General features: G+C 44.0%; 2 protein-coding genes across 5 annotated transcripts; both read right to left on the bottom strand.

Annotated features, from left to right (window-relative positions):
• Positions 1–1,115: 1,115 nt before the first annotated feature.
• On the bottom strand, positions 1,116–21,273 carry cep68 (centrosomal protein 68). Of its 4 annotated transcripts, none has more exons than XM_085243061.1 (9): positions 19,909–21,273; positions 19,578–19,680; positions 16,755–17,038; positions 14,205–15,236; positions 13,074–13,278; positions 12,710–12,870; positions 8,104–8,226; positions 2,821–2,917; positions 1,116–2,725 (listed from the first exon to the last, which is right to left on the bottom strand). In XM_085243061.1, the coding sequence occupies exons 3-9, from the start codon at positions 17,010–17,012 to the stop codon at positions 2,553–2,555; spliced, it is 2,049 nt and encodes a 682-aa protein (XP_085099187.1). In that variant the 5' UTR covers positions 17,013–17,038; positions 19,578–19,680; positions 19,909–21,273; the 3' UTR covers positions 1,116–2,552. The 4 variants fall into 4 exon arrangements, with proteins under 4 accessions (XP_085099187.1, XP_085099189.1, XP_085099188.1 ...); XM_085243063.1 differs by having other exon boundaries at positions 12,710–12,867; XM_085243062.1 differs by lacking the exon at positions 19,909–21,273 and having other exon boundaries at positions 19,578–19,902.
• Positions 21,274–21,412: 139 nt separating this feature from the next.
• Positions 21,413–25,596, bottom strand: sdhaf4 (succinate dehydrogenase complex assembly factor 4). Its single transcript, XM_085243066.1, has 3 exons — positions 25,437–25,596; positions 23,647–23,760; positions 21,413–21,692 (listed from the first exon to the last, which is right to left on the bottom strand). Exons 1-3 carry the CDS (start codon positions 25,504–25,506, stop codon positions 21,583–21,585), a joined length of 294 nt encoding a protein of 97 aa, XP_085099192.1. The 5' UTR covers positions 25,507–25,596; the 3' UTR covers positions 21,413–21,582.
• Positions 25,597–26,204: the final 608 nt, after the last annotated feature.

Raw genomic sequence — 26,204 nt, 5'->3', positions numbered from 1 at the left:
TGATGCATATATACCATCAGAACAGTGAACATCACTGTCACAACAGTGTTTGTTTTCATTTAAAGGCTTATAATGGTGGGCCGGTCTCTAGTCAAAATGCCCGGGCCAATTTTCTGTCCCAGTCCAGCTCTGTAAGCAGCTCATCTGCAGTCTGGTGTTACCTACATCTTCCTATTCAGAAGGCAGAATTTCCGAGTTCTGAGTACAATCAAAGCACCACGACTGCAGTTTTTGTGTTGGATGTAAAAGGCGCACATGACTCTGTGACGTAGGCTAGAATCATGGCAGCAGTCAATGACGGTCCAGGCGTGGGATTTCTCTCGTGGAAATATGCACATTATCTTTTCCTTTCTATTGGTAGGTGGCACAGTGCACTGTGGCAGGATAGTGCTAACATGTAAGCAAGCTAGAAGACTTACAGTCTTGCTGGGTATCCAGTTACGGAAGCAACAGATTAACAAGAGAATTCTGAGTAAAACCAAAGTTACTTTCCCTAGTAACTAGTTACTTTGAAAGTAACGAGTAACTTGAAGTAACTGAGTTACTTTTGATAGAAGTAACTAGTAATGTAACTAAGTTACTAATTTAAACTAACTTACTCAACACTGCTTGTTTGTAATGAGTGTTTAAGATACTGTTACTTTCATTTCAGATCAAAGCAGTCTGAGCATTCTGTTATAACTCAGAACTGCTGCTCACTGGATAGTTTCCCATTTCAGACCATTCCCTGTAAACCCTGTGATGGTTGTGTGGGAAAGTCCCAGAACATCAACAATGTCTGAAATGCTCAAACCAGCCCGTCCGACATCGACAACCACGCTCAGTCATCTTTCTTCCTTATTCTGATGCTTGGTTTGGCGGTCACGACTATGTCCACATGCCTAAATGCAATGATGTGAAAGGCTGATTAGATATTTTGATTACTGCGATGAGCAGTGGATCAGTCGTATTTAGTAAAGTGATTACATTAGTTTGCTTTTTTTTCCCATTCCACCAGTTTTGTAAAGTTTCAGAAACATCCTTCACGTTTCATTTGTTTCTGAAAAACTACATTAATCCCACATTTATGCAGAACTCTTTCTGGGTTTGAGAAAAGAAAGAAACATTTTGATGACTTAGTCTTTAAAGGGTGCTGAAAGCTTTTTATTCATTCATCACAGAGTTGAAGTGATTGACTATTCATGCTCTGACATATGTGAAAAACCTTTGGATTGTTGGAGCGCCTTTTATAAAATACGTCCCATTTCTTTTCTGCCGTGAGAATTGAGCATTGAGCAAAACTGTAATTCAGCCTACAAACTTTACAGATGACAATACAACCGATAGGATCCAAAGGATTCCCTGTCAACATCTCTGTTTCAGGCACCAGAGGACGCGTGTCCATGATTGATCATGTGACTGCAGCAAATGGCAGCTGTCACAGAACAATTGGTAGGAGTGGCTCAGGAAGCGGAGACGGTCATCTACTAACTGGAAGTCTGGTGGTTTGATCCCTGACAGCTTTGGTCTGCTGAACTGTGGACGTTAGCTAGAAAGTGCTTCGATGATGTGTTCATTTACACACACGGTCCAATTAAAAAGTGCTTAGACTCACATGTTAAAATGAGTGTTTACAGCCTACTACACAAATAATTAGGGCCTTTGCAATTTTTAAAAATAATTCATCTATTTGAAAAAAGTTGTCCATAAAGTTAAGAACACTTAGTCACTGATAGGACTTCTCCACCTTTTGTATTTTCATGGCCTGTATTTGTAAATGGCCTGTATTTATATAGCGCTTTACTAGTCCCTAAGGACCCCAAAGCGCTTTACATATCCAGTCATCCACCCATTCACACACACATTCACACACTGGTGATGGCAAGCTACTTTTCATGGAACGGTGTGACCAAAAACCTCACTTGCTGTGTGGTACAGACCATCCAGGCACTTTGTGCTTCTGGTGAGTGAAACTCGTATTTTATCAGTGCTAAAAACAGACGTTTGTCTGTGCATTGCAGCTGCACAGTTCATGATTAACCATCATGATAGGAGTCAAGGGCTCATGTTTTAATTTGTCCTGTTTTATGTTCCTGCCCTGGAGTAATTGAAACATTATCTCTTGGAGTAAAAAGCTTCTGTGTTCATTGTGGGCCATGATATATGTGCTGCACACTATGTGTCTCCGTTTGCCTCACAATAGTTTATCTAGTCGCTGCACTAATGTAGTGTTTGATTTACTTTGGCGTCTGGAAATCAGATTACAGAGATCCTTTTTGAAAAGAAATGGTTAACAGACTTTTAATTTGACTTCTGTGAATGTCTTGGAAAAGACAAATGTGATATTAAGTATAGGCAGAAAAACAGTGCGATATTAAGACTAAGAAAAGAACAATTTTGTGTTTTGGTGGCTCGGTGCTGGTCCTGAAGGCTTATGTGAAAAATGAACTGGTGTTTTTTGTGAATAGTAAATGAGAGCCTTGTATCAAAAGCAGAGTTCTTAGACAGAAATAACACCAAATATTTATATTTGTGATGCAGACATGAGGTCTGGTCAGCTGTTGTTGGGTCTGTTAAGTTGACTCTTGGACCACTACAGGACACTTTGTGCTCTGCTGGACAGGACTGGCTTGATTGGGCTGACCCAAGCTGTCTATAGCAGACAGGATGGAGGAGAAGAAGTGTTCATTGTGGGCCTGCAGCATTTCTGACTGACTCTCAATCAGGAGCAGGGTGTCTCTTAAAACTGTAAAAGAGAAGAGAGGAAGAACAGTCAGACTCAGTGAGAAAACAAGTATTTAGTTTCCGTATTTCTTAGTGAGCATGCTGTAACAGACTGACATGGAGAGGTGCTGTTGATGCAGCTGAGCAGTAGCTGTCCCGTATTCAGAACGCAGGAGGCCAGCGGCTGATGGCTGCTAAGTTCTCTCTGAAAGCTCTGACAACAAAAGAGCCGAGTGAGTGGACCAGAAAACGCATGAAGTGATGAACGATGCAGTTTTTATGTCTGTGAAGGTTCTCAGTTTTTACTGTTCAAAGTTCACATTAGACTTAACCTTAGATATAAACTATGACCTACAGATATCTGGGTGGTGCTGACAGGATTCATTTATTCAACTAAATCTAAGCATGAACTACCTCATTTCTTATCCAACAGATTTCTCTGTTTTAAAATGGATCAATGGAGCTGGCGTGACAGCCCACAGCTGGCGTGACAGCCCACAGCTAGACCTAGAGCACCATTCTGTGGAAAATTAAAAATCTCTAACCTGCCTTCCATAAGCTCCATTATTAATCATAATAACTGCTTTACAAGCCTTAACATAAACACCTTTCTGACAGCCTGGTGGGAATTTAAAAAACAAAAACAAAATCTAAATCTAAAAATCTAAACTAACATGCATTTGGAGCAGTCCAGATGTCAGCGAGAAAAAGAGCAGCTGAATTTTGAGCTAACTGCAGTTTATGGAGAGATTTGTGTTAGACCATGGAGAAGAATTACAGTAATCTAAACGAGATGTGACGAGAGCATTGACAGGTATGGCAGTGCTGTTTGAGTAAGTGAAGGATGAAGGCGGTTAGTATTACTAAAATGAAAACGTCTAGCAGAGGCCCCAGTCCGCGAGATCTTCAACGCACACCTCCGGCAGAGCTTCAACAGCATTCCGAGGGAGACTGGGGACATTGAGTCCGAATGGACCATGTTCAGCGCCTCCATTGCCGAAGCTGCTGCATTGAGCTGCGGCCGCAAGGTGGTTGGTGCCTGCCGTGGTGGTAATCCCCGAACCAAATGGTGGACACCAGAGGTGAAGGGAGCCACCAGGCTGAAGAAGGAGTCCTATCGGGCTTGGTTAGCCTGTGGGACCCCGGAGGCAGCCGACAGGTATCGACAGGCCAAGCGTAATGCGGCTCGGGCAGTGGCTGAAGCAAAAACTCGGGTGTGGGAGGAGTTTGGAGAGGCCATGGAAAAAGACTTTCGGGCTGCCTCGAAGAGATTCTGGCAAACCGTCAGATGTCTCAGGAGGGGAAAGTGGTGCTCTACCTGCACTGTGTATAGTGCTGGCGGAGCGCTGCTGACGTCGACTGAGAAAATTGTCAGGCGGTGGAAGGAATACTTCGAGGACCTCCTTAATCCCACTGACACGTCTTCCGAGGAGGAAGCAGAGTCTGGGGATGAGGGGAATGACCCGCCAATTTCCGGGGGCGAGGTCACTGAGGCAGTTAAACAACTCCTTGGTGGCAGAGCCCCTGGTGTTGATGAGGTCCACCCCGAGTTCCTGAAGGCTCTGGACGTTGTAGGGCTGTCCTGGTTGACACGCCTCTGCAATGTTGCGTGGAGATCAGGGGCAGTACCTGTGGACTGACAGACCGGGGTGGTGGTCCCCATCTTCAAGAAAGGGGACCGGAGGGTGTGTTCCAACTACAGGGGGATCACACTCCTCAGCCTCCCTGGGAAAGTCTATGCCAGGGTGCTGGAAACGAGAGTTCGTCCGTTAGTCGAACCTCGGATACAGGAGGAACAATGCGGTTTTCGTCCTGGTCGCGGAACACTGGACCAGCTCTTTATCCTCTCCAGGATACTTGAGGGTGCATGGGAGTTTGCCCAACCAGTCTACATGTGTTTTGTGGACTTGGAGAAGGCATTCGACCGTGTCCCTCGGGGTGTCCTGTGGGAGGTGTTGCGGGAATATGGGGTGTCTGGCCCATTGCTACGGGCCATTCGATCCCTATACAACCGTTGCAAGAGCTTGGTTCGCATTGCCGGCAATAAGTCGGACTCGTTCCCGGTGGGTGATGGGCTCCACCAGGGCTGCCCTTTGTCTCCGGTTCTGTTCATAATTTTTATGGACAGGATTTCTAGGCGCAGCCAAGTGGCGGATGGCTTTCGCTTTGGTGGCCTCAGAATCTCATCTCTGCTTTTTGCAGATGATGTGGTTCTGTTGGCTTCATCGGGTGAGGGCCTCCAGCTCGCACTGGAGCGGTTCGCAGCCGAGTGTGAAGCAGCGGGAATGAGGATCAGCACCTCCAAATCTGAGGCCATGGTTCTCAGCCGGAAAAGGGTGGAGTGCCCACTCAGGGTCGGGGATGAGTTCCTGCCCCAAGTGGAGGAGTTCAAGTATCTCGGGGTCTTGTTTGCGAGTGATGGGAGAAGGGAGCCGGAGATCGACAGACGGATTGGGGCTGCAGCTGCAGTAATGCGGACGCTGCACCGGTCCGTCGTGGTGAAGAGGGAGCTGAGTGTAAAAGCGAAGCTCTCAATTTACCGGTCGATCTACGTCCCTACCCTCACCTATGGCCACGAGCTGTGGGTAGTGACCGAAAGAACGAGATCGCGGATACAAGCGGCAGAAATGAGCTTCCTCCGAAGGGTGGCTGGCCTCTCCCTTAGAGATAGGGTGAGAAGTTCGGCCATCCGGGAGGGGCTCAGAGTAGAGCAGCTGCTGCTCCACATCGAAAGGAGCCAGCTGAGGTGGTTCGGGCATCTGACAAGGATGCCCCCTGGGCGCCTCCTGGGTGAGGTGTTCCAGGCATGTCCCACCGGGAGGAGGCCCCGGGGCAGACCCAGGACACGCTGGAGAGATTATATCTCTCGGCTGGCCTGGGAACGCCTTGGTATTCCCCCGGATAAGCTGGAGGAGGTGGCTGGGGAGAGGGAGGTCTGGGCCTCTTTGCTTAGGCTGCTGCCCCCGCGACCCGGCCCCGGACAAAGCGGATGAAAATGGATGGATGGATGGATGGATGGATGAATGATGGGATTTATATGGGCTGTGAAGGATGACACCCAGACTCTTAACCTGAGTTATCAATGGATGGTGAAAAACTGTCAGAACTTTAGTTATGAGTAAATCAAACCTTGATTTCACTTAATCAGAAATAGATGTGGGTTTGGAAGAGAAGTAGAGCTGGGCATCATCTGTGCAGCAGTGAAACTGGATGTTATATTTCTTGAAAATATTACCTAGAGGTAGAGCTGGGCGATATGAGATTTTTTCATATCACGATATGTTTTTTTCATTTCAGGCGATAACGATATCTATCACGATATAAGCCAAATAACTATATTTGTAAGATTTAAATGTGCCGTTGCTCACAAGTAAAATGTGAAATAATCAGCAGCTTGTTTTTATTTAAATATTTATTTCCCATAATAAGTTCAACAGGGTAGATGTACTTAAGGAACATGAGACTTTTTCAGATAAATAAAGGCAAATATTACAAACTACACAAAAGACAGCCGCTAAAGCGTTTAAGTTTCAAAATAGAACAAACGAAACAGACTAAATTGTCAATTCCACTTAGAAACAAAATATTAATTCTAAAAATAAATCTTAGTTTGTTTTACAGAAGAACAGACAAAACTGACTAACTTTTGTCAATATCAAATAAACTGAGAACTAAAAGGAAATTCTCAATCTCTCCTTGTTGTATAGCTGAGCTTTTCAAACAGTTGTAACAGTTACTTTAGTCTGACAAAAGCCGAATGACGAATTAGCGCTTCCAGTCAGAGACTGAGGCTACGTCCACACGTACGCGGGTATTTTTGAAAACGGAGATTTCCCGTTTTCGTTTTAAAAAATAATCCCGTCCACACGTAAAGGCAGAAATGAAGGAAAACGCTGCTATGAACATGCCAAAGCAGCAGGTGGAGCTAGATTCCTAACCGTGCAGAAATGTTGGCCAATCAGAAGTCTAGAAGCCTCGGTGGGAAAAAGTAAACAAAGCTGGGGCATAGAAGCAGAACCGAGTCGTATGTGTGGACGGACAGTAACTGTGTGTATATGTAAGAATTTAAACACTGCAGAGAGTAGAATTAACAGTAACAGTATTGTAGAAATTCATTTCACCGAAACAATAACGCGGCGCACAGTGTGACGCATGCACCAGTTTATTGTATTTCCAGACTTGCTTTCGGCACAATTTACAGTGCACGCTACTCTGTTTTTGTCAGACTTGAAATAGCCGAAATACCTTCACACTACGGAGCTTCTATGGCTCTTCCGTTCGACAATCTCTCCGGCGTTGGAACCATCATCTGTTTTCTCTTCGGTCACGCTCGGTTGATTTTTCTAGTCGGCACACTCATTTCCTCCATTACCCGCTGGCTGCTTCCCAAACAAACACACGTGCGGCTTGGCACTTGTGCTGTACGTAACAAGTCACGCGACGTGACGCTGCGGCTGTGATTGGTTCGGCTCTGCGCTACTTAATTTGGATTGGCTGACCTTTTTTTTTTTTTTTTTTTTTTTTAAGAGGACAAGAGCGGCGAAGTCTATCGCGATAGTTTAATTTCTCTATCGAGTAAAAGTTATATCGCGATACATATCGTTATCGTTCTATCGCCCAGCTCTACCTAGAGGTAGGAGAAATAATAAAAACCAAAGGCCCCAGGAGAGAGCCTTGGGGAACACCAGAGTTAACTGGTGTAGACAGTGAAAAGATCATTTGAGGTGTTTCTGTACTATGAAATGAATGAAGCCAGATTCAAATTGTTCATACAAGTTATTTCCAGGGGGGCGTCTATGAACCTGTGTAGCCACTCCTTTTTTTTTTACCTAAAACCTTCGATTAGTTCAGAAAGCTCTCAATGCTCCCCCCAGCAAGCTACCGGCTTCAGTGTCTATAACCCAGTGTGAACTCTCAGGTCATCAGGTGCAGATGTTTTAAGTCTTCCCATGATGATCTAAGTGTGCTGCAGGTGCTTTCAGTTACTGTAGTCCTGTTCTTTGGCACAAGCTTCCTGCTGAGCTGAGGTGTGCATTTCAAAAACAGACTCAAACCATTGTGTTCTCACAGTAGCTGTCTGTGTGTGTGCACATTTGTAAACTTACACCTTTTCTTGTCTTCATTGTAAACATATATAGGTTTTTATGTTTGCTGTTGGGAACGTGGATTTTGAATGTGATGAAATGTGTCATTTAAACAAACTTGCTATCGCCACTGAACTGCTTAATTCATCAAACAAAGGATTTCTCTGTATTACAAATCAATTAACAATTAACATGCACACTGATAAAACTTTCAGTAGTGCTGCTTTAGCCTGTGTGAAACAGACACAGTAACGTTTTTCAGGGCAGGACTGTGTGTTTGCTGCCAGTGTAACAACTCGAGAGGCTCAGCCTTCACCTGGTAGTCAGCCAGAGATGACTTCCCACGATCCACGTCCACAGTGGGTTCAGTCAGCAGCTCCATCTTCTCTGACATGGCATTCAGCTGCTGGATGAGCAGCTCCAGGTGAGAACAGAAGACCTGGAACATACAGTACAGGGAGTGCAGAATTATTAGGCAAATGAGTATTTTGTCCACATCATCCTCTCCATGCATGTTGTCCTACTCCAAGCTGTATAGGCTCGAAAGCCTACTACCAATTAAGCATATTAGGTGATGTGCATCTCTGTAATGAGAAGGGGTGTGGTCTAATGACATCAACACCCTATATCAGGTGTGCATAATTATTAGGCAACGTCCTTTCCTTTGGCAAAATGGGTCAAAAGAAGGACTTGACAGGCTCAGAAAAGTCAAAAATAGTGAGATATCTTGCAGAGGGATGCAGCAGTCTCAAAATTGCAAAGCTTCTGAAGCGTGATCATCGACCAATCAAGCGTTTCATTCAAAATAGTCAACAGGGTCGCAAGAAGCGTGTGGAAAAACCAAGGCGCAAAATAACTGCCCACGAACTGAGAAAAGTCAAGCGTGCAGCTGCCAAGATGCCACTTGCCACCAGTTTGGCCATATTTCAGAGCTGCAACATCACTGGAGTGCCCAAAAGCACAAGGTGTGCAATACTCAGAGACATGGCCAAGGTAAGAAAGGCTGAAAGACGACCACCACTGAACAAGACACACAAGCTGAAACGTCAAGACTGGGCCAAGAAATATCTCAAGACTGGTTTTTCTAAGGTTTTATGGACTGATGAAATGAGAGTGAGTCTTGATGGGCCAGATGGATGGGCCCGTGGCTGGATTGGTAAAGGGCAGAGAGCTCCAGTCCCACTCAGACGCCAGCAAGGTGGAGGTGGAGTACTGGTTTGGGCTGGTATCATCAAAGATGAGCTTGTGGGGCCTTTTCGGGTTGAGGATGGAGTCAAGCTCAACTCCCAGTCCTACTGCCAGTTTCTGGAAGACACCTTCTTCAAGCAGTGGTACAGGAAGAAGTCTGCATCCTTCAAGAAAAACATGATTTTCATGCAGGACAATGCTCCATCACACGCGTCCAAGTCCTCCACAGCGTGGCTGGCAAGAAAGGGTATAAAAGAAGAAAAACTAATGACATGGCCTCCTTGTTCACCTGATCTGAACCCCATTGAGAACCTGTGGTCCATCATCAAATGTGAGATTTACAAGGAGGGAAAACAGTACACCTCTCTGAACAGTGTCTGGGAGGCTGTGGTTGCTGCTGCACGCAATGTTGATGGTGAACAGATCAAAACACTGACAGAATCACTGGATGGCAGGCTTTTGAGTGTCCTTGCAAAGAAAGGTGGCTATATTGGTCGCTGATTTGTTTTTGTTTTGTTTTTGAATGTCAGAAATGTATATTTGTGAATGTGGAGATGTTATATTGGTTTCACTGGTAAAAATAAATCATTGAAATGGGTATATATTTGTTTTTTGTTAAGTTGCCTAATAATTCTGCACAGTAATAGTCACCTGCACACACAGATATCCCCCTAAAATAGCTAAAACTAAAAACAAACTAAAAACTACTTCCACAAACATTCAGCTTTGATATTAATGAGTTTTTTGGGTTCATTGAGAACATGGTTGTTGTTCAATAATAACATTATTCCTCAAAAATACAACTTGCCTAATAATTCTGCACTGCCTGTACAAGAGCAGATGCTGCTGGTGCAATAAGCTGTACGTTTTACGTCCAATGGATGATGATCTGATTAGTCGACTAATCGCAAAAATAATCTGTGACTAGTCGACTATCAAAAATAATCGTTTGTGGCAGCCCTACAGTACATATTATTCATGGTGCTTTTAATCATATAATGGTTGAAATATTGGAATACACAGATACATATCATTGAGAAATTCAAACAAAGTCACACAGTACAGAACAAGCCTGGCAGAGGAAGGAAGTGAAAGATTTAAAAGATTCTGGAAAGAAAACCAGTGAGAGATGTCCAAAGACCCCAGAACTAAGGATGGGTATTGATACGATTTTCATGATTCCGATTCCATTTTCGATTCAATTCTTTATCGATTCTTTATTGATTCTTTTTTAAAAAGGAGAACACTAAGGTCGATTAGCTTAGAACTTTGTTTTATATCTTCTCTTTGAACAAGATAGAAATTTAGGAGTAACATGGCCTTACAAACCCAACAGTGACATCTTAAGAGATCCAGCCTACGGCTCTTCAGTGGGTGTCACAGGGCCCCCAGGAAAAAATTGTAAATGTAAAATAATAAAATAAATATTCTTCTGTAGCAATTACACAAGAATATCCATTAATGTCCCTGCCTACAATTAAACACATTTACTTACTGAAAATCATCTGCTGTGGCAAACGGCTGCAAGCCTTTGACCACAAACTGAGTCTCTGCTCGGTGACATTCGTCTATCCTGCCTGAAAGGAGACGCTACCGGCAGACTGCAGCGAGAGCTGCCAGCATCTGAGCCAGACTCTGTCTCATCATGGTCACTAAATGCACAGTAATGGCAGGTTTGTAATAAGGCAGATCGCGCTAACATAATATGCACTGTTGTTGATTATTTACCTGCCGCATTAACGGGAGAGGACGTGCAAACGTTACCGCTGCTGCTGGGTTGAGATTCATGGAATTAAAAAAACGACATTCATTTAAGGTCATCGTGTGTTTTGTGAGCAAATGCTTTTGCATATTCGTAGTGTTTCCTCCCTTAAATGAAATATAAATATATATAAATACCTTGGAGTACACATTGACAATAAACTGGACTGGGCTAAAAACACCACAGCACTTTACAGGAAGGGCCAGAGTCGTCTCTATTTTTTGAGGCGACTGAGGTCCTTCAACATCTGCCAGAAAATGCTGAGGATTTTCTATGAGTCTGTTGTGGCCAGTGCGATCCTCTATGCTGTTGCATGCTGGGGGAGCAGGCTGAGGGCAGCAGATGCCAACAGACTCAATAAACTGATCCGTAAGGCCAGCAATGTTGTGGGGATGGAGCTGGACTCCCTCAAGGTGGTGTCGGAGAGGCGGATGCTGTCCAAGATAAAGACAATGTTGGATAACACCTCCCACCCACTCCATGACATGTTGGTCAGTCACAGGAGCTCGTTCAGTGACAGACTGAGATTACCGAAAAGCACCACTGAACGACACAGGAAATCTTTCCTGCCTGTGGCCATCTCCCTGTACAACGCATCCACTTAACACACTGTTTGCTGCTACAACTACACATGTTTCTTTTCCAGCTATTTATTTATGAGTGACTTATGTATGTATGCATGTATATATATGTATATATTGTACTATTCTTAGTTAGTGTATTGTCTGTCTTGTCTTAATGTTGGTTTAAAATGGAGCACTGTAACAAAAAATAATTTCCCCCAGGGATCAATAAAGTATTCTGATTCTGATTCTGATTCTTTGCAAGTATTGCAAGTTGCCCTGTTGTCATCCGTTCTTGTAAAGTATAACCAAACTTTTGAGCGTTTGAGCCACTGTGTTTCCTGCCAGGTAAATGATGCTCCGCAACGTGGTGACGTCATTCGGGGCGACTGGAATCGATAAGGGAATTGTTTGCAAAAACGGCAAACACTTCCAAGGAACTGAAACAGTGGGAACTGGTTCTCAACAAGAACCGGGTTTTGAAACCCATCCCTACCCAGAACAGCTGCAAAGAGACTAGTGAGGGACTTAAAGAGTGGAGGAAAGCTAGGAGACATAACTTAAACATAAAAACAGACTGAATTACTAGAACTTTAAGTCAAGGTTATAAAAAACTTCAAACAAAAGAGCAAACATTATAACTTAATACTGTTGAGTTCTAAGGATATCAGCAGTTCAGCTGATATTTGTTCACCTATTATAAAGCTAAGTTATCATAACTAACTGCCTGACGATGGATACAACAGAAACAGGAGAACAAACCAGCTGCTCTCCGCTGAACGATTCATGATGTACTCTGAGTGGCAGGGGAGCAACATGAGGACACTGTCACGGTAAATGTGTCGCAAATGTAAGAAAAACATCTGAAGTTTTTAAATTTTCTGTTTAGTTTTTGTGTGTGTGTTTTAAACACAGTAACGGCTTCAGCCTTGTTATTGTTTGGTGGCCCTGGTCCTTTTGCGCGAGCCACTATGATGTGTTGACGCATATGAATGACTTTGAGTTTGCTTGTGCTGCAGTTAAAGTGAAGCTTAGAGGATAAAATGACACAGCTTTTCAATAAGAAGGCTGAAGACCAGACTGTTGACCCTGGGGCTTTGGGTTTTGGCACTGATGCCCGTGATAGGTTCACCTTTCCAGTCAAGGCTTAGTGGACCTTTCACTATTAAAAGCACTTTATTAGACAGGGACTACTTGATGCAAACACCAGAGAAGAGGAATAATCAGTGGTCATGTAAACCTCTTAAAGCGCCATAATACTGCTACTTCTCTTCCTGAACTAAGCAGTGATAGCCACTCCATACAAAACCCTACACTGGCTTCATTAGTGACATCTGCCATAGCAGGAGTTTAATCTGTTGATGACTTTCAGTCTGAAAAATTAGTCACAGATCCAACTGCGTCCCTACCTTGATGTGTTGCATCAGAGAGTCACTGTGCTCCTGGCCCTCCAAGCTCTCCTTTGGATTATCAATCAGGCTGAGCCCACACAGCCGGTCCACCAGAGTCTCAGCCTTCTTGAGACTAGGGCGACCCAAGCCACCGTCAGCATGCCCTACGTAAACCGCTGCTGACGGAGAGAGAATAGTTTTTGTTTGTATTTTCCTTAAGATCAGAAATCTCAAAATCACACACTTGCAAACCCTGACAATTAATCCGAACTCTTTTGGATAAAGAGATGGAAATATATCCATTGCAGTGAAGGTAATTTGATTCTTTAACTGTGTACAGGGCTACAATCTAAACATCCTTACAAATATTTATTACAAATACCTGTTGGAGGAGCATTTTTGTGCTCTGTGCTCCACTTTTTAAAGTCATTTCTGTCTTGTTTGTCCTCCTGGAGCTCCTTGACTTTAGTCCTTTCCTCTTGTTTTCCTGACAAGCTGATAGAAGAGGGCCAGGAGGTGGTGCATGTTTCCAGAGAGTCCCAGTTAGCTGTGACAGGCCAGCTCAGCTGAGCTGTCATCTCCCTCACCTGCACACAGGGACCACAGTGATGATGTGATGCGTTTTGCTACTTTAGCAAGAATTGCTAAAGGAATGCACAGTAAAAATACAACGTTGTGAACATGATTAGCAATGATGTAAAGCAGCAGTCCCCAACCCCCGGGCCTCGGGCCGGTACCGGTCCGTGAGTCGTTTGGTACCGGGCCGTGAGAGTTGAGGCTCAGGTGTGAAATGTCTGGTTTTCAGGGTTTTTATCGGTTTTCAGCGTTATTTTGTTATCGTTTTTATCGTTTACTCGTTTTTTTCTGGGTCTTTTCACGTGTGTTATGAATAAATCTTATTTTTTTCGGTACCGGTACTAGTTTTATTTTGTTGTATTTATCCGCAACACCTTAAAGGCCGGTCCGTGAAAATATTGCCGGGCATGAACCGGTCCGTGGCGCGTGTTACACCCCGGCCTAGGCAACCGGCGTGCAACGTATGAAAATAAAAATAAGAAAAAAAACACACGAGAAAAAAACTAAAGCTCTCCACCAAAATCCCAAAACGAAGGTGTCTCAAACGAAAATATTAACAAACCCATTCACAGCTATTTACAACAGACTATTTATTTACAACAAAACACCAAACTATTTACAACACGGGGGAGATCGCGACCATGACCAACTGACACACAGGGCTTAAATACATAGAAGGAGCAATCAGGGAATAGACCACAGGAGGGAAACACAGCTGGGGCAAATTAGACCTGACGAGACAAGGAAACGTAAACTGAACACACTAAGATAACAACAGACCTTCAAAGTAAAACAGGAAACACATGACAGTCACGCAAAAACAAAACACTGACAACACCGAAACGTAACACGCGAAAAAGGTTGGAGACCGCTGATGTAAATGGTTCTGCTTGCACAATCACCAGAGTGGTAAAGTCAGCGTACATATAGTACTGACCTGTCTGGACAGGAGCTGCAGCTCCTCCACCTGGTCTGGAAGAGGCCGGAATTCCTCATCCAGGTCCCCGTGCACACACCTGGACTGTCGAAGTACACTTTCAGAGCGTATGAAAGCAGAAAAGGTAGATGTGGATCGCATATGGTGCTGATCATTGAGACTATCATTAACAAAAGGATTTCTTTCCCCTCCATCCTCACTGCAGTCCAGACAGTCCGAGGACAAAGAGAGCAGGGATAGTGGTTCACCTGAAGATCTAGTGATAAACTGCAGGTCAGGTGACATATAATTCGAGCTGAGAGCGATTCTTTCACTGCTCTGTCCTCTTGCACCGGTTGAAATGTCCAACCCTGGCAGGCTGGTGGAACTACATAGGTGGCCCATTGCAATTCCTGAGTCCTGCAGGTTGAGGTTTGTCTGAAGGCTGTCATCCTGAAGGCTCTTGGAGCTGTCCCATTCACTGTCTACCTGTCTTGGTCTTAGTGGGTAGGTGTAATCCAGCAGTTCCTGGTACTCCTTGTTTGGGTCCCATGCTGTGCAGTGCCTGTTTGGAGATGGGGGCAGAGTTTCAGGGATGGCACAGGCCCAGTAGTCTGCCTGATAGGGAGACTTGGGAATCTCTTTGGAGTTTACTCCAAAAGAACACAGTTTTCTTTCTCTCCAACTTCTCTCCCTCCGGCTCTCTATCACACGCTGAGCTTGGCTTCGTTTGTTTGAACAGGGGCTGTACGTAGGATAAAGGACCGTGGAGGTCAGTCTGGGCTTCGGGGGAAGGTCAAGTCCACAGACTTTAAAGTTAGACCTTGAGAGGCTCTGCTGAGCCAATCTGTTTCCAGGGAAAGATGTTCCAAATGTAGCGGAGTCCTCATGGTGCAGCTCTGAAACACCCAAGGGTGAGCCCAGGTCTTCTTCAGAGGTAGAGGGAAGTGATATTTCAATGGGAGACGGGCTAAGTCTCTGTGGGATGAGCTCCTCTCTTGGTTTGGGCAAGAATTTAATATTATGATGTTCACTTCTGTCCTGTTGTTTCTCCTGCAAGAAAAATACTGTAGCATTATAAACCTTATTATTGCATCAGAGTAAAAGCTTCTGGCATTTAGTCGTTTACATCAGCTTAGACGTTTAAGCTACAAAGTGATGAAGAGAATAATAGAAAGTGACAAGGATGGCATACATTCTTAAGTGAGCAGTCATTTATGGATAAATGAGGAGGTTAAAGCCCTGAAATACTGTACATTTACATTTCAAGTTCCATCCATCCATCCATTCGCTTCCGCTTATCCTTTTCAGGGTCGCGGGGGGCGCTGGAGCCTATCCCAGCTGTCATAGGGCGAAAGGCGGGGTACACCCTGGACAGGTCGCCAGTCTGTCGCAGGGCCAACACAAAGGGACAGACAACCATTCACACTCACATTCACACCTAGTGGCAATTTGGATTATCCAATTAACCTATCCCCACAAACTGCATGTCTTTGGACGGTGGGAGGAAGCCGGAGTACCCGGAGAGAACCCACGCAAACACGGGGAGAACATGCAAACTCCACACAGAAAGACCCCGGCCTGATGGTGGAATTGAACTCAGGACCTTCTTGCTGTGCGGCAACAGTGCTCACCACCGTGCCACCGTGCTGCCCCTACATTTCAAGTTAAACAACAAAATACCACAAAGATCATTTTGTATCATACATTTATACAACTGCCTGGAGCTTAATTTCTAACCCAATGATTTACTGTCTATAGCTTTAAAGGAAACTGGAGTAGCTGCTGATGACACAGACACACAGGATCAGCTTCTCTACTGGTTATAAATCCACATCATGCTTGTCCCCAAAGCTCTGCCTGTGGGTATATAGAGCTAACGTTAACTCAAAGCTGACTAGCTAATTAGCCCTGCTAGGGAGCTACAGAGTTCAGAGAGTAATTCTCTGGGCTTTCAGTTCTGTAAGGGTGGGAGACGATTATACTGTAAGTACACCTAAGTTATACTTTTGTTGTGCTGGACCCATGTAGAGCCTGTGGCCTAGCCTTCGTGCTTTGGAGTTCTGACACCCAAACACGAGCTGACGGTTAGTCTCTTTGAGGTTAGACATTCCAGCTGATTTAAGGGATAGCAGCTGAAAAATAAAGCAGAAATCCATAATAGGAAGCGACGATACTGAACAAGCCAATCGCAGTCATTGCACTGATGCAATGCGCAGATTCATTTGTTTCAGCAGAGCATGTTGGGATTAACCAGCACATGTGCTTCGGTTCCTTGCCACTGTGTGGCAGCAGCTTCATCTTAGCTGCATGCCAACGGATTAGTTATGTTTTTCACAGAACATTTTTTACTGACTTTGAAGTGTGGGAGGCGGAGATGTTACAAGGTCTAGAAGCAAGAGACACCACATATTTTACACCTCAGTTTATAAAATTCTTATAACACTATATAAATGCGTTTTCATGATATGGGACCTTTGACAAAAGCCAAGTCGTTCTGTGTCTGCTGTATTGTTCCATCTAAAAGGACAAAGATTTTACTTGGAGGTCTTCTTTCTCCATGTTCCTTACCTTTTCCATGAGCCTCTGTGGATGTGTCTTCTTTAAGATGGACACATGCTCTTCTACAGAAAACAGAGGCTTCCTAGTGAGATATTGCCTGCCTGTCAGATACTTGGAGGTTGCTGCCATGGTAACACCTTTGTATGGCTCTTCTTTGTCCCCCTTTTCTATCTTGACTCTTTCAGTGACTTCTGGAGTTGAGCATCTCTTGCTCTGTAGCTCTCTGCAATTTAATTTCCAGCGCTGGCGGCATCCCTTCACTTCCATTGCACAAAAGGAGACTTGCCTCAGCCCTGAAATAACACAAGAAAGAAGCAAAGTACATGAGAAAATATAGAAAGAATTATCCAACGTCTGGTAAAACTAGAGTTATTGTCCTTTCTTATCCAACAGATGTGCTGGCTAGGAAGAGTTTTCCTCTTCTAGGATACAGGATGTCATTTATTCAGCAGATTATGAAGCAAATAATTTGTTGCTGAAAATTTGCAGAACATAGAGCCATAAAAAAAAACTAAAGTTCCAATAGTGCAAGGTTCTGCTCAACTTTTCTTCTGAAATCATGCACAAAAGTCCTCTGATAACTTTAGTCCAAACAACTGATATTTTGTTAATATGTATTGCTGTTGTCGGTTTATGAATGTACAACATGAAGTCACCATAAACACACTTAAACTGTTGCTTTTGATATTTGGAATTTTCTTTACTCATCTTGAAGCCAATCCCAGCCACCGTGGGGCGAGAGGCAGGGTACACCCTGGACAGGTCGCCAACCCGACACAAATAGACCGACAACCATTCACACTCACATTCTCCAGTTACCCTAACCCCACTGACTGCATGTCTTGGGACTTGTGGGAGGAAGCTGGAGCACAAACACGGGGAGAACCACTCCACACGGAAAGGCCCCAGTCGGGTGGTGGGATGGAACTCGGGACCTTCTTGCTGTGAAGCAACAGTACTAATCACCGCGCCACTGTGCTGCCCCAAATGATTAATATTAATAATAATCGATGTCCCTACCCTCACCTATGATCACGAGCTCTGAGTACTGAGCGAAAGAAAGAGATCGCTAATATAAGTGGCAGAAATGAGCGTCCTCCAAAGGGTGGCTGGCCTCTGCCTCAGAGATGGGCTGAGGAGCTCTGGGAGGGAGGGGCAGAATAGAGCCGCTACTCCTCAGTTGAGGTGGTTCCAGCATCTAAGAAGGGTGAGTGAGCAGGCCCAGGTGCATGCCAGATATACATGTATATAAACTTTCAACTGTTATGAGATTTGAGATTCGTTCTCTCAGATTAATCATCATACATCATACGTATGTCATCATACAAAAGGCTCAAACTAGAGGCAGCAGGTGTTTTGGATTCTTTTTTTTAAATTGAACTTCTTATTGCAAAGCAGGAAAACAGCAGTCATGAACATACACATGACAGAGATGTACTTAGATGTATGGAGGTCAAGGGAGTCAAAAAAAACAAACCAAAACAAAAACAGCAACAATAATAAACAATGAAAAAGACTAGCAATCATCCCTTTGTTGCCAGGCCAAATCCCATAAACCCAATTGCAACCTCTGAACTGAAGGAGTGTCCAAATAGGTCCCGGCGGGGTAAAAAAGGAAAGGTTTGTCCTTGAGCGCTGTAGAGAAGGCAACGATATGTGGCAGGTAGCTCATCATTTAGCCCTAACGAGCAAGTCCTTGGACCCAGATGCAGTCGGCAATTAAATATGATGCAAAGCTGGTCTATGAGTGATGGGTGCTTTGGATTCTTAAATTATGTCATTGCTTAATGTTCTGTTTCTGGTCCAAAGTTGTTTATGCTGTTATTCTTATATCCATCCATCCATTCGCTTATCCTTTTCAGGGTCGCGGGGGGGGGGGCGCTGGAGCCTATCCCAGCTGTCATAGGGCGAGAGGCGGGGTACACCCTGGGCAGGTCGCCAGTCTGTCGCAGGGCTAACACACAGGGACAAACAACCATTCACACTCACTTTCAAACCTAGTGGCAATTTGGATTATCCAATTAACCTATCCCCACAAGCTGCATGTCTTTGGACGGTGGGAGGAAGCCGGAGTACCCGGAGGGAACCCACGCAAACACGGGGAGAACATGCAAACTCCACACAGAAAGACCTCGGCCTGATGGTGGAATTGAACTCAGGACCTTCTTGCTGTGCGGCAACAGTGCTAACCACCGTGCCACCGTGCTGCCCCTGTTATTCTTATATATTAATTTAATTTTGCTGCTGTAAACTGCTGAAGCAAATAATACAGTTTCGAGTTTACTTCACTGCACCGCACTCTGTAAATAGATCAGTACATTCAATGCAACACAGCAACAAAACGATTCCCTTTTTAACTCCAGCAGCAACAGGATATCCGCATGTTCGCGATGCATAGAACAAATCGGTTCTCTGACTACATACAGTCATCATCAGACACAGCGTGGACGTGGAGGAAACGACGACAACAACAAGCACAGAGGACTAATGTTCTGTCCCCTCATGACCTCGGTCATGGTTCATCTTCACTAGTCTGTAGTGCTGAGCGTCACAGTCCACGAACGACAGCCCGGATAAAAAAACACCAGCCCAAACAAAACCCACAAGTAACAAAGTACGCGCTGACTCTTACTGACGAACCTCGCTCTGTGATGGAAGTCTTCCACTGTTACACGGCAAACTCAAACATTTTCAGCCTCATAAAGTTTCCTGTTCAAGCTGTATGACACTTCCCATTATTCAGCAGTGTGTGTAAGTCAGACCAACAGCCAGTTATAGAAAATATATTAAAACAATCTATCTTGTTTAGGAAAAGAAACGACAGATATTTACCAGCGTAGCTCAGCTCGAAGCATCCATCCGCTGTAGCTTGGTCCCCAGCCTGCCTCCTTGCAGGGTGTAGTCGTTAGAGCCGTAATGATTGCTGAGTACAAGCCTGTTCAAAACAGTGTTATTAGCATCCAGGTTGTGCCTTATAAAGGAAATGTCGATTTACTGCCACTCGGCTATATTTATTAGCCTACTGGTGTTTTATTATAGCTTGGTATTTGTTGTATATAAAACATATTTGGTATAAGATACATTTCAACGACACAAAAGTAAGTAGTAATTACAGAAACACATAAAATAAAGGTAAAAAAAAAAGCGAATGGGTCTTTCTTACGGTACGTGACTGTGACGGAGCTCTTCTTCTCGCGAGTTTTATGGTCGTTGCCAAACTAACTTACAGGAGCGTTGCTGCCACCTACTGGAATTTGGACGAGAGTGCAGCAGGAGAAAACAAAAAACAAACAAAAGAGAATAACGACATTCATCTTCATTGGCCAGTTATGTGTACACACGCAAGGAACTGAGCCCCGGATATGAGCTCAATGTACCTACAGAATAGACGAACAGGCAAACAGCAACACGACGCAGAAAATAACAGCATATTTTTATGGTGGAGTAGTGTTCAAAGATGCACAAAGTGCCCGTCTCTGTGTGGATATAATAGATTTGGTTGTTCTTACCACAGTGTTGGCATTGGTTGCTATAATTTCTAACTGTGGAATCCCATAGCTGATGATGTCTTCTGCTCATTACAAGAACTAGAGGACGTAACAACGCTGGATACTCCTGTGTGCACTCTTTTATACTCTGCCAAGTGCTGATTTGTATCTCTCCCTCAATCTTCCAGTCTGGACGTACAATCACCTAGTGTCAATTGGATTTAATTACATTTATCATTAGCTCATTTCTCTTCAAAATCCTGTGCCAATCACAATATACTAAATACAATTAATTTGATTAAATCATACATTTTAAAAGTCATTCATTCTTTTACATTAATGGTTTCTTAGTGTCGGAGTAAATCCCCTCCCATCATTTTCACACACACGCAGAAGCCTCCAAGGCATCTTCCCACACTGTCAGTGTGAGGCCTGTCATTAGAATCATTATTATATTTTCTTATTCATTCTATTGGTTAAAGGCTCCTGTAAGTGCAACACTGAGGGAACAGTTCACCCTGACCGATGTAGGGTTAAAGGGGACCCCGCTCTGGCGCCAGGCCTGCGGAGGGTGCCTGGTAGCCGGGCCTTAGCCCATGGCTCCCAGCTGGGTGCCGCCTGAAGAAGGGACATGGGACCACGATCCTGTAACCCCAGCACTTTTATATTTATCAACCTGAACATATATATATGTGGAGAAAGAACCGACAGTCATGTCTTTCTCAGAGCTGTAGCAGAACACCATCAATGTGCAAACTCAAACTCGTAAAATTCTTACCGGTAAGTGATTTTGACTTTTTTGAACATTAACCCATTAAGTATGAGATGAACTAGGTCTGTGACAGAAGACTATTGTGGCTCTTTGAAGTTGAAGGCTGTGTTTAAAGGTTTCGACTGATATTTAATTACTTTTTCATGTGTAATTGTTGCCTGGCCTGAGTGTTCAGTTAGCTCTGTATATGATGGTAACAGGATCCAGACACAACAAACACAACGTAAGTGTGCACGTTCCACATGCAGTGAACCCAAGCACCTGCTTATATTCCTGCACCTGCTTTGATATAAAATGAAAATGGTAGAAAAACAGCGTGGGGGAATTCTTCTGTCAATAGATTAGCAGAACAGAGGTGTCTCTGTAGTCATACTTCTATTGACATCAATGAAAACACAAAGTGTATCTTTGTTGTTTTATTACTTTAATTTGGCAACTTGCTCGTTGCTCCTCCATCACGATTAAACAAAAGACAGAAAACCACTAATGGCTACATACATATCCAAACTGCATCAGTATGTCATTTTACAGTACATCTCCATACTCATAAGGTACATATTAATTTACAGATAATGAGCTAGAAGTCTACACACCGGCCCTTCCTCTCCCAATCTCCATAGCGAGTTGGCTCTGGACCCCGTGGGCCCCCCTTCTCCTTCGTCACAGGGTTCACATCATCAGGGAACTCTGAAAAAATAAGAGTAATTGAGATCTTCAGTGACAGTTTTCCTTTTCTCAGTTTACAATAAGGTGAGTTTCAGACCTTTTGAAACCTCTAGACCAGGGGTGTCAAACTCCAGTCCTCGAGGGCCAGCATCCTGCTTGTTTTTGAGATATCCCTGCCCTACCTGCTGTTGATCACCTGGATCAGGTGTGCTTTGCCAATAAGAAGCTAAAAGGACAGGTTAGTTGGAAAACAAGCAGGACAGCGGCCCTCGAGGCCTGGAATTCGACACCTGTGCTGTAGAGCAATTTGTAATGAAAATGCATATTAAATATAAAAATATACCTTGTCTAAATAAACGCACTGTCCATTCAAATGAAAATGTTTTGTTAGGAGGACTAAGCACATAGTCTAAAAATGTTTCTTAATATGAAAGTTTGAATCCATTTCAACGACTTTGGCCGTTTCTGATTTAACTTCATGGTCATTCTGGAGATTACAGTTTGCACTTGTGAGCCATTTCTAAACTTAATCCCTATAACCACTTCCCAAAAACCAACATCCCAGACAGGGCCGCTCGATTATGGCAAAAATGATAATCACGATTATTTTCACTGAAATTGAGATCTCGATTATTTGACGATATTTATTTAACGATAACAATGTGTTGAATAATGACTTTAAAAAATAATATAAAATAGTGCAAATACTGATAACAGTGCAAATGTTTGCAATATAAGAAATAAATGTAAACATCTATGTTTAGTGAGCTTTGCAGTGTTGCTCTGTGGTGCAGCTACACTGTAGCAAAGTTTACACACTGTGTCTACTTGATCCAGTCTGACTGAACCCATAATGTTTCCACACCACTGAAGGTTTTTACCTCTTTTTAACCAACGGCAGTCACTCTCCTCTCCAAATAACTTCTGCTTAGCTTTCCGAGCTTCCCTCGGGTCCTCTTAATTGTTGTGACGCGTGTTCGAAATGCAGAGAGGTGCGCTCGATTTGCCACACGGAGCAGCGTGAGAGTAAAGCATGAGGGAGGGGCTAATAATCGGCTCAGTCATTTTTAATGATCGTTGAAAGCCCAGATCATAATCGAGATTAAAATTCGATTAATTGAGCAGCCCTAATCCCAGATGTCGGACAGAACGTGGATGTGACTCCTGAGTTTGTGTGTTCCAGTAACAACGTTTGAAAAGTGAGAAAAAACCATAGCATGCTCATAAAAACATTCATGTATAACTACCAATGTAGCATACTAGCTTTTAGAGCTTAAACACGTTCATGGACAGAGGCGGCTCAGTGTGCTGCTTATGGCTCACTTATTTAATCCCAAACAGTGGCAGTACAGATGAAAGTTTTACAGTCCCACTGCTGTTTAAACTCACTACCACCATCACCTTGAACTGGTCCCTCAGGGTTGGTGGGTTGGCTCCGACTTTCTGAATAGGAAGTACAAACTGAAGTTCCAGATTGAAACTCTGACTGGGAGCTCTGAAATTCTGATTTTATTTGGAGCAGGACACGATTCCAGCTGCCACAGGACGAAAGGTGAGATACACCTTGGACAGGTCATCAGCCTGTTGCAGCGCTAACAGAGAGACTGACAACCATTCACACTCACATTTACAACTATAGGCAATTTAGAATGACCAGCCAACCCAACTCCACTAACTGCATGCTTTAAGACTGCTGGAGGAGAACCCAGTACAGTGCTAAACACTGTCCCACACACACGGCCAATTAGGCCACGCGGTCATCAACAGTTTTACTCTCCTGTTTTATCTTAATCTCTGTTCGTGTTTCGAAAAACAGAGACTGTAATAAAGAAACAGCACTTTCATTCTTCATCATCCCTGATTATTAACAGTATTATTTACAGTTTGTTCGCTGATCACTTTGGTTGTCAACTTGTTCAGTGCAGTTTGTAACTGTTTGTTAACTAGATGCAGAAACGCTTTGTCTCTTTCTCACTTTCTAGTACATCTTTGCTCGTCTCTTCGAGGTTGTCAAACCGTCCTTTTGGGGTTTTGGCCTTCTTCAATGGCTCCTTGTCATTCACCGCTCTGCTGGCTGCCCGCAAACACCCTGAAGGAAGAGACACACTCAAGTATTAGGTTCCAGTTTATTCAATGGCGTCTTGTCTACTTTTGTTTTGTTGAAGAGCTGTACCCTGGCCACTTCTTCTATGGAAGGGGCCTGACCTTCCATGATGGTTCCTGTTCTTGCTCTTCTTCTTTCTCAGGTCTCTGCTGCCTAAAATATTCACTATGCATACTATCAGTTGTACCTATCTTCCTGTATACTGGCGTTAACACTCACTAGTCCTCGGCCACCTTCCTTCCACTTAGCATACAGACTTAGGGTGCTGGGTTTGGGGTGAAATCCTCCATGCATGGTAAGGAAGTTCCTTGTCTTGATGTCAGTGGCTTCTGTTTCCTCCTTTGGCCAGTTTATTATCCCAGCAGGGCGTAGATGTTGATTGCCTGGATCTTGTTCTTCCCATTCAGCTTACTCTGCAGATATTTGGTGGTTGTGGCTTTCCTGGCCGCCTCTTCATGGTTTCCCTTTGCCAGGGGGATTTCCAGGTACATATTGCTATCCTCAGTAATGTTCCCCTTTGCCTTCAATTACTACCTTTGCTCTCTTTGTTACCACTCAATTACATTTCTCCAGTCCAAATGACATTCTGATGTCACCGCTGCAGATGTTAGCGGCATGGATCAGTGAGTCGATGTTTCCTTCACTCCTGCCCTGTAGTGCTGTTCGCCGCATCAACACTGAGTTGCTGCTGCTCTCAGGGTACTGTTTATCTTGTACAGTTCTAGGCACTCTAGAAGCCATGTGTGAGACATACACCTTCTTGTGGTCAATCCAGGCGGTGCACAGGTTGTTCAGTCTGGTCAGTCTCGTGTGGCTGCTCCATCTAACATTAGCTTATGTTTTGCTCCTCTAGTGTGCTTGACAATTCCCTTCAGTGCCCTGATCATGTATTGAAACATGTACTGTTCATCTTAGCACTTATGATGCCTGACAGGTGCTTCCCTATTGTATTGAGGCAGGTTATTGGTGGTAGTTGGATGGGACTGGTCCCTTCTGGGGATCCTTGGGAATCATTTAGCCATTCCAAGTCAATCTTGTCCATCAGCAGCTGGTTCATTTGTACTGCCAGGTGCTCGTGGAGTGCAGTTAGCTTCTTTGTTAGCCTGGTGCTGTCCAGAGACCCTTTCCTGGATATCTGCCACTGTGACGGTTACTGGATCCTGTTCACGGAGGCTGCTGTGGTTTGCTCTTAGTCACTGAACATTGTTGTTGTGTGTTGCACACATTAACACATATCTATGATCTTTCTCAGCTGCTTCTGGACCCACTTAAATGTCAAGAAGTGTGAGTTTTCTCCCTTACAGAATGCAACATATCCCGTCTGTAACTTTCCTCTGTCAGTGCGCCCCAGGGTGGCTGTGGCTACAATGTAGCTGCCATCACCAGTGTGTGAATGTGTGGATGACTGGATGTGTAAAGCGCTTTGGGGTCCTTAGGGACGAGTAAAGCGCTATATAAATACAGGCCATTTACCATCTTTCCAATCAAGAAGAAACATTTATCCACTATTTAGAATACGGACTCTTCTGTTCATTAATTATGTACAGGACCTCCTCCTGGCTCTGTTCTTTTGTTCTGCGGGTAGATGTATTACATAAAGCATTTAAAGAACAGTTCATTTTCGAGGTTCCGTTTTCTCTTACTGAAGCGAACAAACTGACCTGTGAAAAGCGGCTCCACAGCTGGACTCTTCCAGAACAGCTGTCTGGAACACACGCGCAGAAGAGACATCTCTGAAAAACAGAAACCAGCAGTTGTTTTCTATGTACTCCGCCTGCACTTATACAATGACGTTACTGTTTGTCGACTAACATTTACGCAATTTTCATCATCATCTAGCGACGAAAAGTGATCGGCGAGCCAGTGCAGTGCTGCATGCAGCCAGCAGGGGGAGATAAAGGCTAAATATCCGTTTTGATATTGACTCGTCGGTTTAATTATTTAATTAAAATACAGCTTCACGTGTAGAAAATAAGGTTGTGCAATTCATCCAATTTTAATCTGGTTCGCAGTTTTAATTTTCAGTTAAATGAATGAGATCAAGCAGTACAAAAATGCGCGCTTTGCTAACAGAATGCAAAGGAAAGCAGAGCAGCCGCTCCCTGAATCAGCGCTCAGCGCTGCCTGCGTGTGCAAATCACAGCTCACTGATGGACGGAAAACACGGGGTCACTACACAGCTGCGTCCCATCTACGTCAAACAGTTTTTCCAAATTTGTCCGATAAACCCACCGAGGATGGAAGGCTTAGGAGAATGTTCACAGTACAAGACAAGATACACGATCTCCTGCAACACCTGAACTGTACACGTGATCTCACAGCTGTGGAGGACTTTTCTGTTTTATTTACATCACACAGGTACAATGAATGGAGTGTTATTTTTACGTGCAACAAAAGTATTTTTTCCCATTAAACTTAAATAATCATGA

This window comes from Mchenga conophoros, linkage group LG13 (assembly GCF_057382185.1).
Source record: "Mchenga conophoros isolate Kocher_MC1m ecotype Shallow Benthic linkage group LG13, M_conophoros_male_GT1.1, whole genome shotgun sequence".
NCBI lineage: Eukaryota > Metazoa > Chordata > Actinopteri > Cichliformes > Cichlidae > Mchenga > Mchenga conophoros.
This window is presented reverse-complemented; position numbering and strand designations above follow the sequence as displayed.

What these genes read in the sequence shown, in the direction of transcription:
- cep68 (XM_085243061.1), bottom strand. Translation starts at nt 17,012, where the DNA reads ATGGAAGTGAAGGGATGCCGCCAGCGCTGGAAATTAAATTGCAGAGAG. An exon ending in CTCTGATGCAACACATCAAG is followed by an intron (nt 8,227 to 12,709) that starts GTAGGGACGCAG and finishes TGTATGTTCCAG; the next exon opens with GTCTTCTGTTCTCACCTGGA. An exon ending in CATCAACAGCACCTCTCCAT is followed by an intron (nt 2,726 to 2,820) that starts GTCAGTCTGTTA and finishes TCTCTTTTACAG; the next exon opens with TTTTAAGAGACACCCTGCTC.
- sdhaf4 (XM_085243066.1), bottom strand. Translation starts at nt 25,506, where the DNA reads ATGTCTCTTCTGCGCGTGTGTTCCAGACAGCTGTTCTGGAAGAGTCCA. An exon ending in TGTGGAGCCGCTTTTCACAG is followed by an intron (nt 23,761 to 25,436) that starts GTCAGTTTGTTC and finishes CTCTTCCTTCAG; the next exon opens with GGTGTTTGCGGGCAGCCAGC. An exon ending in GAGCAAAGATGTACTAGAAA is followed by an intron (nt 21,693 to 23,646) that starts GTGAGAAAGAGA and finishes TTATTTTTTCAG; the next exon opens with AGTTCCCTGATGATGTGAAC.